This window comes from Sitophilus oryzae, unplaced genomic scaffold (genome assembly GCF_002938485.1).
Source record: "Sitophilus oryzae breed Bouriz unplaced genomic scaffold, Soryzae_2.0 scaffold_1440_pilon_pilon, whole genome shotgun sequence".
NCBI lineage: Eukaryota > Metazoa > Arthropoda > Insecta > Coleoptera > Curculionidae > Sitophilus > Sitophilus oryzae.
The window spans coordinates 161,882-183,646 of NW_022146105.1; the positions used below are offsets into that span (position 1 = coordinate 161,882).

General features: G+C 29.5%; 1 protein-coding gene across 5 annotated transcripts in view; it reads left to right on the forward strand.

Moving 5' to 3' along the window:
• The window catches only part of LOC115876603 (neuronal acetylcholine receptor subunit alpha-7-like), a 44,351-nt gene that overhangs the window by 8,173 nt on the left and 14,413 nt on the right, over positions 1-21,765 (forward strand). For all 5 annotated transcript variants that reach the window (XM_030892428.1, XM_030892429.1, XM_030892430.1 and 2 more), the window contains 4 exons: positions 7,508-7,647; positions 17,202-17,246; positions 18,095-18,204; positions 20,156-20,336. In XM_030892428.1, coding sequence (XP_030748288.1) covers positions 7,508-7,647; positions 17,202-17,246; positions 18,095-18,204; positions 20,156-20,336 — 476 coding nt within the window. The remainder of the gene's footprint in view (positions 1-7,507; positions 7,648-17,201; positions 17,247-18,094; positions 18,205-20,155; positions 20,337-21,765) is intronic.

Here is a 21,765-nt window from a genome sequence, read left to right on the forward strand (position 1 = left end):
AAATTTTCCATATCAAAAAACTGCCAGATACCAATTTTCATCCAAATATCGATTTTAGTTCGTAAATTAATTGGAAAAAATCTAAATAAAAGTGAATTTATACAGAAGGTTTGAAGTTTTTTGGTTTTATCTCATCATGTAATAATTGTTATCATCATATAATTATTGTTAGTTTGAAATTTAACTTCATAGAACGTAACTTCATAGAAACGTAACTGCTAAAAAAATTAAAGTATTCTTGATTAGTTGCATTTTGGAATTTGTTGTCTCCCTGGGATCAACGCCAGTGGTGTTTACAAAACATAACTTTTTTTTGTAGATTCTCTTTTAGCGGTGAAAGGTCCGTAATTCTTTTCTATAAATCAACCCACCACAAAAGTATAGATATTATTTATCTATAGGTAGTTGGCTTGTAATAACTTAGTTTTCTGTATTATTTTCGGAATTTTCCAAAACGTTAATTTTTTGGAATTTTTCGATGACATGTACTTAACAAATGAGTGCTTTGTGTGCAATAAATTTTGTTGGAACTATCAAACACAATCGATTTTCGAAAACAATTAAAAGATAAATCGTGTACGACAAGGTTATGCAAAAAGGATCGTTGAACACCACTGGCATACGTCCAAATACAACATGAAAGATGAAATATTTATGTAAAAAGTTGTATTCACTATATTCGGTGACAATTCTGTGATTCATTTAATTATCTATTATGTCCACAGGAATAAAGAACCATAAAAATCGAAATATATATTCTAAAATCAAAGAATTGTTATAGGGATAATATTTTTGTAGAAAAAATATTAAAAGTGATTGGACAATCAATAAATATCTGTTTAAAATTTTTAAAATGAAGCAATTTTAGAAAGTATAGACGCTCTTACATAAGCCACACTCTTTTGAATACGATAAGTCTTAAAGCTTTAAAAAGCTTTTCAAAATTCGTATCGCTTAATAAAATTTATTTCAAGGTAGAATCGGACCTACTTAAGCAAATTGAATAGAAACACCCAAATTTAGGACGTAGCACGTGAGCGATTACATAAATCAAATTATTTTGTTCAAAATCGTAAAAAACAAAGCAATAGACAAGTTTTATTATAGAGAGAAAACAAATAGGTAATTTATACATAAATATTACTTGTATATGAGTTATCTTGCGAGTTCTAGAGGACACTTTTAACTAGGTTGCAGCACATTTTCTTGACATGAAAAAGACCAAAAATTACTTTAAACTGGTCGACAACAACACAGCAAGATGAAAATACTAGAATTTTAATTTAAAACAACAAAAAGAAGTTCAGATAGCCTTCGGCCACACATTGCAGCAAACAAAGAGAAACAAATATTCTTGGGACTGTGTTTTTTTCTTCGTAGACACAAATTTTGTCAGATGTTCTTCCTTTTTTTAATTTGTTAACCAAATCAAGTATCCAGGGTAACAGATGTTTCCAGTAAAGGTATAAAAAATTTTCTGAACATGTAACATATATTATTTTAAATTTTATATTTCAATTTTAAGCATTTTTTTCCTATTTTTTTTCAATACGGAACTGATACAATACTATTTTATATTTCTAAGGGAGAACATCAGCATCATTCATATTACTTACGTTCACCTCTGGAACCTGACATTTAAGGAAAGAACTTTTTAAAAACAGGACATCCGGCAATTTGTTACAAAGTTCTTTATTCTAGCTACATCAAAAAATGATTAATCTATATGAACGCATCTCGATATTGGGGTAAGATTCTATTATATTTTTATACTACGTCCTAAAACTTCCTATATTTTTTGTGAACTATTTATCTTTAGATATCAATATAGTGTTTATAGATTTGGGGCTCAATTTGTCAAAAATAATTTGGTTTGATGAAAAATGTTGTGAAGCAAAAATCCCGATTTCTTTGTTTGAAATGTGATTTTATAAGGAAAAGTGTGCATAATCAGAATTTTTCACCAGTAAAAGAAAATAAACAAAAAAAGTAATTTTTTCTAAACACCATAGCGTTGATCCAACAGATACCAATTTGTCAGTGGTATTTTACTAATCAAACATTTGCCTAACCAACAAAAAATGCTTAACGTTTCAGGAGGTATATATATATATACCTCCTCCAAAAAAACACAAAAAACTATTTAAAATATTTAAATACAACTATTCAAGAACACGTATAGTTTATGTAGACGTACTTGCTAAAAACTAAAGCCTTCTTGAGTAGTTCTTTGCGTTTTTTGATTCTGACGACGGGAGGAGGTATACCTCTTGAAACGTCAAGCATTTGTTGTAAGTTATTCATATTTGTTTTATTATTAAAATACCACTGACAAAATGGTCTCCGTAGTGCTTACAAAAAAAATTATGTTGTAGATTCTAGTGATGAAAAATTCTTCTAGTGACGAAAAACCGAAAATTTTATTTCAAGATACCTATAAACATATATATATACAAGAATTTTTAGGTGACATTATAAGATCTTTTGAAAAATAACACGATGTTTTCTTTTAATTCCTCCTCGACAGAAAAATAAACAGCCGAAATTTCGACAATATAAAGGTATGTAAATTTACAAAACCGAACAAAAACATTACTTTAAAAAAAGGCATTATTTCGTAAAAGAAACATAAGTGGGTTCAGTAAAAAAGCATCAAAAATATTGAAAATCAAACAGATATTGATAGAGACAAACAAAATTTCGAAACACTTAACAATATTTTCCTTTGATATATGTTTTTTTGATTTTCAGCTTGACATAAAATATTGATTACAATTCATGTATCAATTTATTTGTTTGCCCCTCTGATCACTAATAAAATAAAACAAATTTTAATTTCAGTTATTTTATATATCAGGAAAGTTGTTGAATATCAATAAAAAATTATAAATTTTATTAACGAATTATAGGAGCAGAAAAAAGTATTTTCTCTGCATATTTTAAGCTAAAATTTAATTGACAACAATTTAATATGCCAAAAGAAACTATACGACTTATGTTATTGATAAGTTTTTGTTTAAAGTTTCAAAACACTAGTGTTGTGTAACGGACAACCTTTGTGTAGGTTTCATTTCTCAAAAAAGGTTTTTTGCCACTTTGAACAAAATCTACAAAAAAAATAAGTAAATTTTTGGGAACATCACTAAGAAAAGTCTTTTCAAGAAAAAATCTTTTTCAACTTTCCTTTAAGGATAAATAAATAATTACTTATATAAAAACAAACAATGAAGAAGTCTAGGCTAAGTTGTATTCTATATGAAAATATGACAAATAGACAGCGATGTCTGAGGTTTACCTTCATATTAGCTTCGGTTGAACCACAGAACGGCAAAATGAGATTTGCTAAGAGCAAACAAGTTAAACAAATAAGGGGTCCTGACAATCAAATATATTTCATTAAATCCCATTGTTTAACCTTTAGAACACGGTATTTAAACGGATATTTCATTTTTCGATATAATATGTATATGCGGAAAAATTGATTTTATGCGAAACACGATTGCATCGTCAAGTAAGATTTTATTGAAATGCTCCCTACATCCCAATAATCGACATCATTTTTCAAACTTTCATGTTATAACGAAAAGTAACAATATCTATACAATTCATGCAAAACTTTTGAGTTTGGAAACTGAATTTTATGTGGCAAGTTAAACTTTTTCGGAATAGTTTACAGGCATGGCAAAAAAGTTTTAAAACTTAAAAATATTAGATCAAAATTATAAAACATCAAGAATGCGTTTAAAAACAGGAGCTGGACATACACCACAATCAAAACTTCAACAGGTCAGTTTTAAAAAGACTCAAGTCTTAAGTCTCTTAATTTCTAAAATCAAAATGATTTAAATATTAAGTCAATTTCAAAGTAAATTTCAAATGATTTAAGTTTTTGACATAAATCATTTTATTTCAGGTCAAATCATTTTTATAAAGACTTATATCTTTACAAAAATGATATAAATATATAATTTTACTTAAGTCGTTTTTATGATTTAAGTCTATATTTTTGACTTAAATCATGATGATCTACAAGTTAAGTCAGCATATTGATATAAATCAATCTAATTGCCCATTGCCCTCCAAGTCAAGATAACCAGAATTCAATTCAAGTACCTATTTTTTAAATGTTAATATTCTATAGTATAACCCATTACCGATTTTCTTATTATCTATATTATTAATTTATTGTAGGTACAGGGTGGGTCAAATTCGACGCTTTTAAATGGAAACACCCTTTTCTATAGGAGATAGACGAAAACTAATATCGGTGTCTGGAGCTCAATTTTCATCAAAAACATGATGGTGAAAACCGCACATCAATATCTGTTACCGTATCGGAGTTACGGGGTGTTTTGCTGTAACTTTTTTGCTATGGAAAATTTTGTATTTCTATGAAAACATTTCCAAAGCACTTTTTTACGTAGAATTTAATGGTTTAAGTATAATTTTTTTAAAATTAATATTTTAGGAGTTATCAACAGAAAAATTGATTTTTTATTTGGGACATCCTCTATATTTTTAATTAACTGAAAAGAATTTAAAATTACCTTTCCAAAAATATAGCACACTTGATATTTTGTTAAAGTCCCTTTCGAAATACAGAATTTTTAAAAGTTCGCCACTTTTAACTAGTAGGCTTTGGACCCCTTATTGATGATATGCCCTTAATGGAACTCGAAAACATATTTTTCCAGCAAGACGCCGCACCGCCTCTGAACGCTGAAGTTATCAGCAAATTTTTGCAGCCAATTTCAGGAATAATAATTGTATAGCTAACCAAGATCTCAGCCGTTGGCCGTCGAGGCCGCCTGACTTAGTGCCCATGGATCTAATCCTATGGATATATTTGCGGAAGAATAAAGGTTCCTTATTCTTCCGTATAATCTAGACAAGAATTAGAAATACTTAGAAGTTATGAGAGGGTACCTTTCACCCCCACTGAGTTAATGAATTCCGCGATGAATGTTCAAAAACGGCCCCGTCTATTCATAACAGAAGACAGTCGACATGTCGAACACATGTAGCAAAATCTCATGTCTTGATTTGCTATTTATTTTTATTGTTATTAGATATAGTTTAAATGTGTTGACGTTGGTTAAATATATTTTAAATTGTTATAAAATTCTGCATCTCTCATAGCAAATATTATTTTCGTTTTAATTGATGCTCACAGCTAGATTTCTTTTGCATTACAGCCGGTGCCGTTCAAAGCCTACTTATTTAAAGCGGGCGAATTTTTATATACTCTATATCTCGAAGAGGAATCGAGCAAAATATCAAGTGTGTTATATTTTTGGAAAGGTAATTTTAAATTCTTTTCAATAAATTAAAAATATACAGGGTGTCCCATATAAAAAATCAAATTTTCTATTGATAATTCTTAAATTATTAATTTTTAAAAAATTATATTTAAACCATTAAATTCTACGTAAAAAGGTGCTTTGGAAATGTTTTCATAAAAATACAAAATTTTCCATAGCAAAAAAGTTACAGCGATTTGTTAAAAATGCACATTTTTGAAAAACACCCCGTAACTCCGAATCGGTAACAGATATCGATATGCGGTTTTCACCATCATGTTTTTGACAAAAATTGGGCTCCAGACACCGATATTAGTTTTTGTCTATCTCCTATAGAAAAGGGTGTTTCCATTTAAAAGCGTCGAATTTGACCAACCCTGTACATATTAGAATAAAACCACTTATGGTTTGTATTATAAAAATATACGAAAAAAAATATGTCTTTGACTCTTGGCTCCTTTTTTAATGACTTAAGTCTTGTCCTATTTCGAAATTAAGACTTAAATAACAAATAATTTTAAAGATTACTTAAATTTTAAGTTAGCTATCCATATATGACTTAAGTCATTAAAATAATTGAAATCAAAAAAAGACTTAAGTTTTCGGTGAGCTTGCAGCTCTGACCACAATTAATTCTTTTAAATATTGTTGTTGCCACATAAAGCTTTTCTCTTAATTTTCACATGCCAGAAATATATCTAATTACATTTAAATCAAACATTTAACAAACATGCGGTCTGCTTTTATGGGATGAGTTTAATAAAACTGATATATCGTTCTTTCTCTTTAATTATAATATACCTCCGAAATTCTCCAAATTCATTTATAAATGCTTATAAAAGCCACAAATAAATATAGAAACATTCCGCAAGGAAATACCTAACAAACAAAATAGCTACCCCCTTTTATGTTATATTTTGGAATTATTAATAATTGTGTGTTAATTTTTTCCTTTTAATTCTAATAAACACCTAAAATTCTCCAAATTCATTTATAAATGCCGAGAACAAACCGAAAAATATTTAATTAAAAATCACTGCAAAGCAAATAACTTTGGATTTTCAACCTTTTGTTTAATGTTCGAAAAATTAATTATACTTCCGAAAGATATTAAAATAAAGCTAAATAGCGTGGAGTCTTTGAAAGTGATGACTTCTAAAGATTTATTAATATCAGAGAACAAACACAATAAAAGGATAAGGGAGTCAAAAGGTGTCATTTCTTGTCGAAATTTCTAATAAAATCAACAGCAATATTATAAAAAAAATTAATGAGTAGAATCATATTTGCTGGTGAAATTCGTTAAAGAAAAGAAAAATAGAACGTACATATATAATAAATAATGTTTAATTAAGGTCACTACACACTGCGTGTTCATATCGTAAACAGGAGCGACGTTTTTGTAATAAATTCTTAAAGTTTTCACGTTGCGGTTAAAATGCATCTAACGGGTTAAATTTCACGAGATGATTTATTACTTTCAAAGTTCCTTTAATCAAAAGCAATGTGTCGAAAGAGTTTGAAGTCATTTTGGTGATAAAGCACTTACTGAAGTGACTGTGTACCATAAATTTTCTTAGGACGCGATGCGATTTTTTAAAACTTTTTGACGACAAAATGATTAAGAATAAAATATTTCAATAGCAGCCGGTCTGATATTAATGATTGATATATTGATAATTGATATTAATACATCATTAAATGGACTTTTTTTCTCAATATTAAAATCTATTGTGCACCCACTATCCTATCCATGTACCCTGCACCAGCTTGTGCATGTCCTTGATAGGATGGAAGCATACTTCCTCCGGTTCTAGACTTGCTTTTTCAAACAGAAAGTACCGCTTGCGGTTCAGAGCCTGGCCGTGACATACTACGTGCTTGCTGTTTCAGGATCTTTATCGCTGAGTCTGCAGCAAATACTTCCTAGATGCAGATTGAGCTTTTTTTTTGTAAAAAGTGTGTCCTTTGTGGTTTTAGAATTAGATCCTTGGATGAAGAGCTTTCTACACCTGTGCCCTTGTCTGTTTCTCCAGTGGGAGGTCTGATTTTCTCTAATTCAAAGTTTTACTGCACTACGGGCAATACATTTGGGTATTCTCAGTACTGACCTTAGGTACTGACAAATTAAAAAATACTATAAAAATTGTCGGTAGTAAAACAGGATAGACCTTATTAAAATGTTATTGTTTTTCTTTCTATTTCAGGTTCTTGGGCAGGATATTTCGAAAAAAAGCTTCTGCATAAACTACTAGATACCTACAACGTGCTAGAACGCCCAGTTGCTAACGAGACTGATCCGCTCCAACTGAGTTTTGGGATAACCTTAATGCAAATAATAGACGTGGTAAGTACAAACACACCCTTAACATTCCATACAGCATACAGCTGATAGAACAAAATAGTTAAGCGACGTTAGACGAGGCGAGCGTTTTAACAGGCGTCCCACAGTGCTTTGTCCCATGGACAAAAATCAAAAAATAAGTTAAAATTTACTATTATCTGAATATATAATTTTATACTTATAGCAATGTTCAACCATCCTGTATATTATTTTTCATAAACAGCGTTTTTGTTAGCAAATATTTTCACTAAAAATAAATTTTGCGATCATTATCTCATCAGTGAAAAGAATAACATTCATAGTAGTTCTGTATATTATGGAGTTAAACGGGTACGTACTTAATTGAAAGCCACTATGGATATTGTTAAACAAGGTATGTACTTTAAATTTATTTCTAAACAAGTTCGTGATTGTTTAGTTTTTATTTATTTTTAAGATGATTCTTAAATGGGCATAAAAAATTTTACGTTTTCAAACTTCAAAAGGCATTTAAAAAACATATCAAAACATATCGTATTTATTGAATATTTTTGTTGCCATATTCATACACTTTTAATTTTTGTATAGTTCACCTGCGTCTGCTTGCGACGAACTTTATTTTATAATACTTTTCAGATGGAGTAAGATTGATAAGCAATGCCGATCTGGCTAATACTTGGCTTGATCATAAGGACAAGAACTCAAAATTATTAGTATTTCAAAAAATATGTTCTTATTAGATATTGATGAACCTTCCAGTCAAATGAGACACCACTTGTGCCTGAAAAAGTCCACTATGTTGGAGCGAAACGTCGAATAAAAAAAGTGTCCATCTTTCAGTTTATTATAAAATCTCATACCCAAGAAAAGGAAAAAATAATATATGCATATGGTCTATTAAAGAGGTAACTATTAACATCCGAACCCCTCATACCGACAAAATGAACAGTAACAACGCGAAAAAGTAACATATTAGAAAATGATGTACAGAAATATCTTATATGTGAGGATACTTCATCTACCTGTGATTTAGATACTATAAATTTAGAAGATTCTGTCAGCAGTGATTCTCCTGAATCAGAGTAGTTACGATCTATGCATTTTGTTGTCCTAAAGTAAATTTATAGCATCTTAAGTTTTTTTTTTAATTAAATATAACATTAATGTTTCTTTTTCATTAAAGAAAAACATTTTTATCTTATATTAGGCTTATATTGTAGGAATCATGTTCTAATGTTATTTCAATTTTTTTTTATCACAGGAATTTATTTAATACTTACACCGTTTTCATACTATAACTTATTATTTGCTTAGATGGAACACAGCTCCAACATTATTATTATTTATAATATAATATAATAAGATTTTTTTTTCATAAACGTGGGACTAAGAACATCATCATTTAGTACAATGAGAGTACTCATCATTTGTGTCAAATAAACCTAGTTTGAATAAATTGCTTACAATAAAAGAGAAGTTTTGGATTTTTGTCCTCTAGAGCTATATGTTCGAAGCACTGTGCGTCCCACACTGGTCGAAATCGCTACTTTACAGTGCAAATATTAGGAAACCCTAAAGATGCGTAGTTGGCTGTGACCTATGAAATGCGAAAAAGGAAGGTCTAAAGATGGCGCAGGTGACATATTTTTTTGCGAAATAGCTGTCTTTGTTGTATTTTATTAATTAGATAACAGGTAGTAATTGTATGAAGTCATACACGAAAAATTGAAATAATATTTAATCATTAATATTGACTGCAATCTAGTAACGTTTGCAAACGTGAATCAACGTGTTTGTGATTTATGTTGTTTTGCTGGGAATTTGTAATAGTTAGGACCAAATTTTGGTGAGCAAATAGTTTTTTGTCTATTATTTTTTCAACAAAACTAAACTGGTGATTAAAACAAAAATTATATTTCTTTTCTTCAGGTTTTGCAAACGTAAACCATACCTTGTCCGGTCGTGTTCGATACAATTTTTTTTTCAAGATTTAGAAGGCTTTTTGGTAAGACATTTTCTTATATAATTAACTGCTACTAGGTGCACGGTTCGGAGTAACACACATTTATCTAATAGATATGTCGTTGACAAGAAGGGAGCTTTATGAAGTTTGGCGACGGAAAAGTGGTCTTAAATAAAAAAATTCGGCGGTCCTTTCATATGCTATTCGCCGACTTGGTATACCCGAAGACAAAGAGACAACAACCAAACCAAAAGTATCTTGTAGTGAAGCGCACAGCAAATAGTTTCACTAGGAAACTGCAATAAAAGTGGAAAAGAGTCTTATAGAATTCTAAGTCGATTCGAAACAAATAATTCAGATTGGTTAAATGACAACATAGTTTTTGATCCAGATGAACAAACCAAATTTTGTTAATCTAGTATTCTCTTTCTGTTATCTCTAGGTTTTTTCAATAATTATATGTGCAAGAGAAAAACTTATTAATTTTTAACCCTTGTGTCTCACTTCCCTGGAAGCGTGGGGGTATATGTTATCGTTAAAATCTTAATTGGGAATGGGGACAAGAAGCACATCATTTTAAAAATCTGATCGAGTACTTTAGGCTTCCAGATTATGTTTCTAGTAGCCTGTCATGTCATTTTTTTTTACAGTATGTCACCATTTATTTGACGATAATAGGAAGTACGATTTTAAAATTGTAAAGTACTCGATGAGACCTTCAAAATGATGTGCATCTTGCACCTCTTTTCATTTAATATTCTCAGGGTAACATTCACCCCTCCTAAGGGGTTGAAACATGAAGGCTAACATTTTTATTTGTATTTTTAGATTTATCTTGTCATTTTATGGTATATTCAATATAAACTAGGTTAAAATTTTCGTCTTACTACTATCGAACATTACAATTTTTGCATCGTAAAGTAGCGATTGCGACCAGTGTGCGTCCCCCTAAAAAACTTCAAACAAATGATATAAATAAAAAAGTTTCACTCTACAAAAAGAAGGTACTCCGGATATAGAAATCAATTATTGTAAACAGAAAAATTCACAATTCTAGTCGATTCTTATGTAAAATAGCCCCCGGAATCCAAATATGATCTCCGCTTTCCTTTATCGCCCACTATCATGACGATCAACAACTTTTTAGGTATCTAACCATAAAGTCATGATTATGTCGCTCAGGCCGAGGAAGTGTTGTTAGCGTACAAGGCCATGGGAGGCCAACATTTCCTTCACTCGCACCTGGACTTTTTCCTTGAAAATTTAGGAGCACGGATGAACACAAAGAGCGGTTCCATCAAGACATTGCTAAGCTCCATTTGATCCGTTTGATTTGATCTTTTTATTTATTACTGTTTACAGCTGAAATCATTCTATTCACCTCATTAAATTAAATTAATGTCCATAAAATTATTATTACCTATTATCACGAAAATTGATAAAAATAGTGAGAGGAGTTCTCATAAAATGGTGGGTACTAGAAGAAAATAGGGACTATTTTTGGAATTATTTGGACGTCATTTTAAATAAGAATCAACAGGAATGGTGCCAGGGTTCGAGAATTTTTTTGAAGACATTTTGTTTGTCAAAACAAATCAATGTATGTATATGATTAATCAAGTTTTTACGCTTGTCTATGGCAAGAGTATAAAATCTCTTCAGAAGGACTGCTAAAATACTTAAAAAGAGACTTAAAAATTTTACATTTGTTTAATATTAAATTTAAAACTCGTATGTTTGTGCTCAATAAATCATCCATAGTAAATCTAAGTTCCGAAGCAAGTGTGTCCTAATAAACGATTATCCGACATTGTGGTAACACTTTGATAACTAGCCGTTCAGCCACATAAGTAATTGGAGTACTATTCTAATTAACAACCTTTGATTACACCTATTCACAATACGAGCTTCTCCATCTATCATGCTATTGGCCTTTCACAATTGTAATTAACTGCTTGTGATCATATTTTACAGGGTAACATATATGTTATATATGCCAAATATTGGTTAAAATAAAAATCTGTGTTTCGTATATCGAAAAATAATGCAATATCTAACCAATTTATTGAAATTATCAAAAAAATATTTGCAGCTTAGTTCTAAGTACTTTATTTAATTGTAAAATGATATCTCTTCACATTAGAAAACCCTCGACTCACAGTAAGGGTGCTGTGCAATTAAATTATTATCTAATATTGTGGTAAATCTTTGATAAACAATTCAACCACATAAGTAATTGGAGCACTACCCGGAATTAGTAATTAATTAATCCTATTCGGAATATTAGCGGCTTAAACTGACATTACACAGATATAAAATTAGGAATTATTATCTACCCCTATAATTTATATTATCTATTAGAAAGGTAAAACGTCATATTTTTTTGTTTTTTATATCGACGTAGATTTTATAAAATATTGAATGTTGAAATTAAACGTGATCAAATTAGAGATACAATTAGTAGCCAAATACCCTAAGATAAAAAAACAGCGTCAGCGATGGCTATGAAATGAAGATCGCTGTCATTTTATATGTAAATTTATATGGAAAATGTCATCGATCGTTATTTCCCAGCGAACTGGACGCCGTTTTTTTTTTCGATCATACGGTATATAGGCTACTAATTAACACATAACTATTTACATAATTTCCTAAGTGAGTAACGGAGAAATAATTAGTATATTAAATACAAAATAATCTCTCTCTGTTAATTATTTATTAATTTCCTAATTATCGACGCAGCCCTTTAAATATAGGCTATTATTATGAACGGAGGCTAATTAATACAGGTGATAAAAATTATCGGAAAAGCTGAGAGCGCATAATTCAAACGTAGAATTTAATTTTAAAGCCGAATGATTTTTCCGTTAATATCGAAACCCGTGGAAAATAGAATAGAATAAATTTTAATAAAAATTTATCAACGAAAGCATGCTCAACATTTATTAATTATTGCCGTTGAAAATGCGATGCGTTATTTCCAGTGTATGGATCGAGAAATTATAACACCGGATTGCAAATAATAATTTCGCAAAATCGTTCCCTGAAATTATTAAAGCTTAAAATTATACAGATTAAAATAATATACATTAAATATTTACTTTTAATAAAAATAAGATTTACTTTTATATCAACATAGGCTCGATTCTGCTTTGTTTCGTAGTTACAGGGGGTTAAAGTCTTTCATATTTTTTCGATTCATTATAATTTTCTAACAAGTGTTTTTAGCTATTCGAATGAAATTTTGAGGGCAAAAGTTACTAAAAGTCCGACATGTTTTAATGCTATAGAAGTGATGAATTATATGGATCATCATTGAAATATTTTTCTAAGAAAAACATGTGCGCAACGACTTTTTTTCTCTTGTTAGCCAAATTGTGTAGACTGTTTAATGCCAATTAAAAGTTGTCTCTTGATATTTTGTCGATTTCGATCTCCCTAATGAGATTGATTTTTTTTTTAATATCATTAACTGGCCAAAGTGCTAAATAAGTACTCATTGATTTCTCATCAAAAAATATGAAAAAATTTCCTATAAACATGTGTGCGGAAATATTTTAAAGTTACAGGATTACACTTGGGGGTTGGAACCTTTGGTGTTACACAGCAAAACAAAACACTAAATCACCATAATACACCAAAACACTTTTGACAAATGCTAATTGACAATGCAATTTTGCTAAAAAGAAAAAGTCAGTAGCTCACATTTTTTTTAGAAAAATATTCCAGTGATAACCCATGTGCACATTCCTGGTGAATATGTCGATACTTTTTTAGCAATAAAATATGTCGCGCTTATAGTAACTTTTACCCGCAAAATTTCATGCGAATCGCTAAAAGCAAGCAATGTGAGTGCAAATTACTAATCCCCTGTAGCACAAATTACCTATAACAGATGCGAAAGAACACCGAATTAGGCGTTCAGGTTTCTGTGACCTTCAGAAAGAGTTCATAGACAATCCGCATCAATGTATAGTTTGGGTTATTATTTGTTTGGGTGAAAATAATCTGCACCAATATGTTATCGAGGCATACAAAAAGGTCCACAGACTTCGAGACATACGAAAAATCAAGTCTATTTAGCGTGTGTCGCAATTTTCACACCTTAAAAAATTAGTTTTTTATAGCTATAGCAACTGCAGCGACTATGAAAAAAGCTGTGTGATTTTCATTCAAAATAAGGGCACCTGTAATTCATTTGAGAATGTTATAAATCGCTAAAAGAGGTTTCAAATCCCTTGGATTTCTATTAATATTAAATAAATTTTATTAAAAATTGAACTAAAATTGTTAATATCATTAAAAACAATTCAAATTCAAAAATTGTATCAGTCAAATTCCCTCATTTAAGGTGAATATTAAAGTAAATATAAATACAGCCCATTCTAAGCTCTACTTATCTTTAAGAAAAATTTAAATCATTGTTGCAATTGGGCCTTAATGCCATTTCGAATGAACAATAGTATTAATAATGTACATTATAATAATAATAAATTTTATATCATAGTGTGTATTAAAACTACTAAAACACTTTTAAATTGGTATTATATTAACAACTTTTGTTTTTTAATCCAAAAAAAGTTACCAATTTTCTCAATCAAAATATTTGTGGTCCTGAAAAGGACCTTCGTTTTCCCATGTTCATCAAGGTAGGTAATGGTTAAACGGTAAAAAAACAGGATAATGAAATTTAAAAAATTACAAAATTGTTCAAAATGCCTCCCTCTTGCATTAAACCAAAAGATCATAAAATCCCCTCCTCACATTGGATAACATATCAGGGGTGACAGTGTCAAAGGCATTAAATATTTTCTGCCTTAACTGCTCCAAGTTTTGAATTTCTTCATGGCCATAAAAAGAAATCATTAACCAAGAAGTCAGGTGAAATTAAACGTCAGTCTAAACAAAACTGTCATTTTTGAAAACTTGTCAAAATTTGGACACACGTTAAATGGACTTGATTTTCCTATGTCTCGAAGTCTGTGGACTTTTCTGTATAATCTCACAGTAATTTAATAGATTGCTCGTCATATTATATCAGCTCGTAGGAGATTAGGAAAAAAAAAGATATTTATAGTATAAAAAATTAATTTATTTAACAAAATTTAATTAAAGATGTGACAAAATAGTTACATTTCTATTGGTTCTATCGGACTTTTTTCGACTATATAAATCTTTATTTTTTGTAAACTTTAATGCATAAAATATTTTCAATCTAATAAATAATTTAATGATGTAAATAAGAGGAAATTTCTCACATGGATGGTCAAATTCTATAGTTTTCATTATATCAAACAGCCTCTGAATATTTCTTCAGTGCAAAACTCATCAAAATTTAATATAAATAATTTTCCAGCCTGTAAATAAAATGAACAAATTTTTCCACTTTCATGATCAAAGGCTTTTAAATGGGTAAATAATTTCGAGTTATCCAGAGATTCGGATTCTTTTGCAAATTTTAGACAAATATCACATTGATGTATTTGAAGACTCTTTTTAATGATGTAGTCAAACATAATTAAAGGCATTTTGAGTTGAAAACATTTCTCAGAGGCTGTTTGATATAATGAAAACTATAAAATTTGACCACCCATGTGAGAAATTTCCTCTTATTTACATCATTTAATGATTTATTAGATTGAAATATTTGATGTATTAAAGTTTACAAATAAAGATTTATATAGTCGAAAAAAGTCCGATAGAACCAATAGAAAGGTAACTATTTTGTCACATTTTTAATTAAATTTTGTTAAATAAATTAATTTTTTATACTATAAATATCTTTTTCTTCCTTATAAATAAACACATTTGCATCCCATTTTAAATAAGATATACAAATTACCAAAACTTAGAAATAACAGTTCAAAAGTTCAACAAAAATCCTACACGCGTTTTTAAAAAGAAACATATAACCACGCACTATGTCATTCCAGCAAGCGAATACGACACAGCATAGGTTTCCGGACTAAACGACTGGTGTATTTACACCACTCAATAGGCGTGTCGGGTTTGCCGAGCGGTTTCCGATGCAGTCGCTTTCTTTCGCATCTGTTGTAGTTAATTTGTGCCTGTAGCTACAAAACAAAGCAGAATCTGACCTATGTTGATATAAAAAATAAATCCTATATTTACGTGAGGAATCTCCCCACGAGAGATGGCACATAGTTTTTGAAACACCCTGTATAATAAATAACAGTAACCTCAGGATCTCTACTAGCAGAAATGAACAGAAGAATTTAGTTAGCATGGAGTGTATTTGAAAGAAACTCACTCTTATTCAAATCTAGAATGTCACTTTATCTAAAGAAGAAAACATTAGATCAATATGTACTGCCAACGATCATATGACGACATCATAAGGAAATCGCACGTCATACAACGCTCGATGGAACTAAATATACTGGGAATATCAAAGAAAGACCGTAAAAGTAGATGTCATTCGCAGAATCAAATCCCTCGAGTAGAAATGGACAGGACACCTGGCAAGAAGGACGGACAATAGATGGACTTAAGGCCATGATCAGCTCACTTATTGGATATGTTTTCCGTTTACCTATTTATTTCTTTTCAACATCAAGAACTTTGGTTTAGTTATGGTATGTGTGTAATAAGACGTGTGTTAAAAAAATAAAAATGTATCTATTATTTTTTTGTTAAATATTAAAAACTTTCGAATTGTAGACTTTTTCACAGCAACATTGCTTTAAACTGAGGCATCCTTAATTAAACACCGTTAAAGTAAAAAAAAAAAAATGTAGGAAAAACAATAAATACTACATACTTTTGGATAAAAATCTTTTAGCGCTTCAACGGAGGAAATTTGACTGTGAAATCTTTCATATTGAAGGAAATCCTTCAATTCTGGTGACACTGTGTCTACGTATCCTACAGATTATAAGAAATTCGCAAGAACACAACAAACTACTCTATATCAGAATAAGTAATAAACTGTGTCAATCTTGGACCCATATAGCAATGATCGGAATTATATATATCGGATAAATAATTTCTAGTAAGCGTTATATTTCCTAAGCAAAGAATTTTCCTTTAAATAAAAAAACTTAAAGCCTAAACCAATGTAAGTCAAAAATGGATCTATATAAAGACTAGGAAAAAAATAATACAAAAAACGAAAAAAAAGTGTTTTCCATAACCGAGTAAGTATTAAAAATTGAAAATGCGACGTATTCACAGGTGAATTCAAGTTGTATCATATTCCGAGACGTCGAATCCGTACCGTATTTTATCTATATAAATCAAAAAAGATCTGACAGTAAAAAATGTGCCACTTATAAGTTGACACCCTTAAAAAACACCAAGTATAAGAAAGCATTATCGGCTTATCTTCTTCAAGTGATATTTTCTGTTGCTTAAAAATAAGATGGTCTATTGATTTTGTGAGTCGGATACGTATATTTTCATACGCACGAAAGATCTTTTGAGTTGTTTGGAATTTAATCCAGTTTTGGAAGTTTTTATTTTCGAAATTCCATTTATCATTGCAAGAATATACTCTAGGATTTCTTTTAAATAATTATACAATATAGTCATATTTACCAATACATTTCTTTTCTTGGAATGGAGCCATTATATTACTAAATATATTTGTTTTCAGGATGAAAAGAACCAACTTCTGATCACAAATATCTGGTTAAAACTGGTAAGAAACATAATATATGATTATTATTAAATTTGTATAGAATAATTAATATTTTTATATAGTTAAAGTAACTGGTATTACTAAAACCTTTTAGTTTTATATACCTTCAAGATCTCCAAAATAAACTTTTATCAGTGAGGTTTTTTAATTACGAAGCACTTTATGATTAAAAAGATTCATAATTATTGCAGATCTCAAATGGCGTCTACACCCGAATATGCTCATTAGCAACAACTTAAATTAAAATATTTATAATTACAGATCTCGAATAACCACTTAACCCAAATACTAATATAAGTAATAGCTTTGCGTATCTCCTAGGGTTGTGTAAGAGAGATTAAACTTTATGTTAACGTAAAATCGAATTTAAGAGAATGTTGCGTTAATAATAAATATAAAATTATATGAAGACCTGGTCGTGGGAGATCTCCGGCACTGAACAAAGGAGTCTTTTAGTTTTTCTCACAAACTTTTACAGTATCTTCATAACAAAAACGATAAAAAACTTTGTCTAGTTCTTTTAACATCTACAGTTTACAAATAGGTTATTATTTTCTTGGAAAGTAAAATTTGCATTCTTGGTAAAAACAAATTTACAACTTCCTCAATTTTAGAACGTCTGTCGAAACTTTTTAAAGTTTGTGAATTTATAAGAGATATAGTTCGGAGCAGTATTTCTGCTGTTCCGGTTTCAAAAGGAACTAAACTGCACGAAGATGCCATTTTTGATTATTGAGATATAAGCAAACTAAGCTAAACTTAAAACTGTTTCTTTATATTACTTTATGATTTGAACTAAATATAACTAATATTAAACCTGTAACTATTTTACTTTATTTTTTACACAGGAATGGAATGACGTAAACCTTAGATGGAATTCTTCTGAATTTGGTGGGGTGAAAGATCTTCGTATACCACCACATCGACTTTGGAAGCCTGATGTTCTTATGTACAACAGGTAATGATACTCAATTTTATTATAATCATTTTATATTAACGACTTTAAAATTTTTGACAAATCAAAAAATTGCTTGTCTTCGAAAATACTTGATTAATCTCGTATTTCTGGTAAAACTTATTGGATAAAACTCTCTGAATCTTTGTTCTGTTTCGATCCGCAAACTAATTAAATGTCGAGACTTTCAGTCGGAAAAATCAGTTTCCTCAGTGGAAAAGGTCAAACAAATACAGCGTTTTCAACAAAATATTATTTACCAAAATAAAACCAAAGAAAAGAGAATGTTTCAAACTTTCCTGATCAATAAGGCAATTAAAAATGTGCTATATTTCGTAAATTTGGCATTCATTAAGAAAAACGATGTTTCTGTAAGAGTTTCCCAAGTTTTAAGATGTTTCAATAAAAACATCAAAGCAAACAGTTTTTTTGAGTTTTTTTCCTTAAAAATATATTTTCGATATTTACCAAGTTTATTTCCTCCCTTTATAAAAAGTTAAAAAGAAATAAAACGAAACCCCAACATTTGTTAATAAACTGAGCTCTCAAACTTTCTTCGAGTGCGGTGCTAAAAGAAACATTTAAAAAGACTCATATTTTATCCAAAATTTTGCAAAAAATCATCTTTTCCTTTTGACAGAGAGAGCGATATGTTTTTATTTATTATTTAAGCTAGGGTCCATCTAAAATATGGTAATTAAAAATATTCTGTATTTCTTAATCTCAAAGAAAAACATTTTTGCAGGAATTTGTGTTAAACTTCTGGAGCAAAAACATCAAAGAAAACAGATACTTTGCCTCAAATATTTTCTTTGCTTAACATTTTCGATATTTATGCAGATTATGTGTTTTTTCACTATACAAAAAGTTAGTTAAAGAAACAAAACGAAATCTCAAAAATTATTTGGCTTTTTATCATCCAAAAGTTTTAAAACCTTCAATTAAATTGTAGCTAAATATCTGTTAACATTCGAAAAAGCTATAACGCGGAATTTTTCACAGGCATTTCGAAATATGTTATTAACGTTTTGCTATCGGAATGTTCACTTTTATCTCTATTTCCGGCCGAACTTATTGACTAAAAACCTCTTTGAAATTCCGTTCTCTTTCTGTCCAAAGACTAATTAAATGTCCAGACTTTTATTTTGGAAAAATCGGCTTCCTCTGTGTAAAATGTCACGTCGTTACAGTTTCAACGCCGGATACTAGTTACTACAAACGAAAAAAAGAAAAAAAGAAAGTACTGAAAGCTAGTCGATTGAACGTGGTAATTAAAAATACAGCTACTCTTTTCTATTCTGGGCTTTAATATAAAAAAATTCTGTTTATAATATATTTTTGAACTCATTATTAATTATGAGTAGGTGTTAAACTGCAGACCCTCCCGCAATTTTATAAAAATAATTTTAATAAAAATAAACAAAATGTACCACCCACTATAGAAAATTCACACGGTACAATACTGTTTTTTGTCTGTTTCTGGTCTCTATTTATTTATTGAGATATGAATTCTATCTTGAATCCCTATTGTAGTGTTAGGAAACTCTTAAATCTGTTTGTGCTAACTATGGGCACTGTTTACTTTTATTTATGGATAACATACTCTGTTGTTTGTAGTTATATTATATTCTATTAATTGTTTCTAATATTGAATGTAAATTTCAGTCGCCTCCTGACAAAATTAATAAAAAATAACGAAATATTGAAAATTAAAAGCAAATGAGTTTTTGATGTACAGATCGCATACCTGCTGATCTTATTTCTTCTACCTATTTACTTATCTAAGGTATAAAAAAACTTAAATTCCATTAATACATGTCATAAACAATAAGAAACCCTTTGCAAGAATCAGCAATATGACATCTTCAGCAAACGAGTTTAAAAATATAAAATTTAATTATTGTATATAGATGAAAAAAACTACGAATCAGGGATTGTGTTTTCATTGTTCTAGTGCCGACGAGGGTTTCGATGGAACTTATCCAACTAATGTAGTAGTTCGAAATAACGGCAGTTGCTTTTACCTGCCTCCAGGAATATTCAAAAGTACATGTAAAATCGATATTACATGGTTCCCTTTCGACGATCAGAGATGCGAAATGAAATTTGGCAGTTGGACCTACGACGGCTTACAAGTGAGTCATTTTCATTTATTAGGCATGACATATTTTATGAGTCACATTCAGTCAGAAAACAATAGTGGTACTAATACCCTAGTACGTTTATTTCAGCGAGAGCTCGTATAAAAATTAAGAATTATAAATTTATATCCTGGACAATTTTTTTCAAATAGAAAATTTGTTTCTAATTATGTACTGTAATTCTTTTAGTTTACTTTATTTTTTACGACAAAAAAATCGAAAAATCCAATTTTCCTTAACGTATTTACATTCACCTTTGTCCTATTTTATTTTTGCCTTGAAAATCCGATAATAAAAAAGGTATCTTCGGTTTTATAGTAGCGTTGACATGAATACAACCATGTAGTATAGGGCAATAAGCATCTATTTATTTGAAAATCTAGATATACTCACCGGGAAATTTTGTGACATAGCTCCGTAACAACCATAAAAATTAGTAAATTTCAATCTTTATTTTTGATTTTTTTTAAATAGTGTTGTTAATATAGTATATTCACTATGCTATTTTTAAAATATAAAATATGTGATGTGCTGAAAAGTTTTGCTTTTTTGAAGTAAGATTTATTGCATCTATCAATTTATTTGAAAATAAAATTTGTCAACTGGTGTACGGAGCGACAGGCTTACAAGTAAGTCAAATTTATTCCTGTGTATTTGAATTAAATGAAAAATCCACTAGCAAAAAAACGAATTCGGTGTTTTATGTCCGCACTGACGTAAATGTACTTCATATTTGACTAAAAGCTTCGCATTAAAAGGTAAAATATTATGCACTTTTTCATGGGCGAAATATAAAAGGACCATTGTTCGATACTTTAACTGAAATATAATAATATAGCACTGAATTTAACTTTAATAATGATATAAAATATAATATACAAAATATAATCTGCACAATTACTATCGATAAGGAAATGGTAATCATATCCAAATAAATTATGACAAAATGTGTAAAATGTATTTTATACATTCATAGATTTTTTAGACCTTTCAATTAATAAAATTCAATTCTCCAACAGTACTACATATAGAACAAGTAAAATTGAATTTTCTCTATTTCGTAACACAGTTCCTCTAAACACGAGAAGCACAGAAAAAAATGTAAAACAACATAGTATAACGAGAAACTACATAAGAAAATGATAACCATATCCACAAAAATTGTGTAAAAAATGTAAAATGTATTGAATACTTTATAAAGAAATTTAGGCCAATTTAATTATAAAAGTTATCCAGTGAAGTCCAACAGAGTTAATAACACATCTAGAAGCAGTATATTTTTTTTTATTTCGTGTAACAGTTCTACTAAACACAAGAAGCACAGAAGAAACTGTAAAACAATATAGTACAACGAAAATTATAAACATATCCAAAAAAATTGTGTTAAAAAATGAAAAATGTCTTAATTGCTTTATAAAAAGTT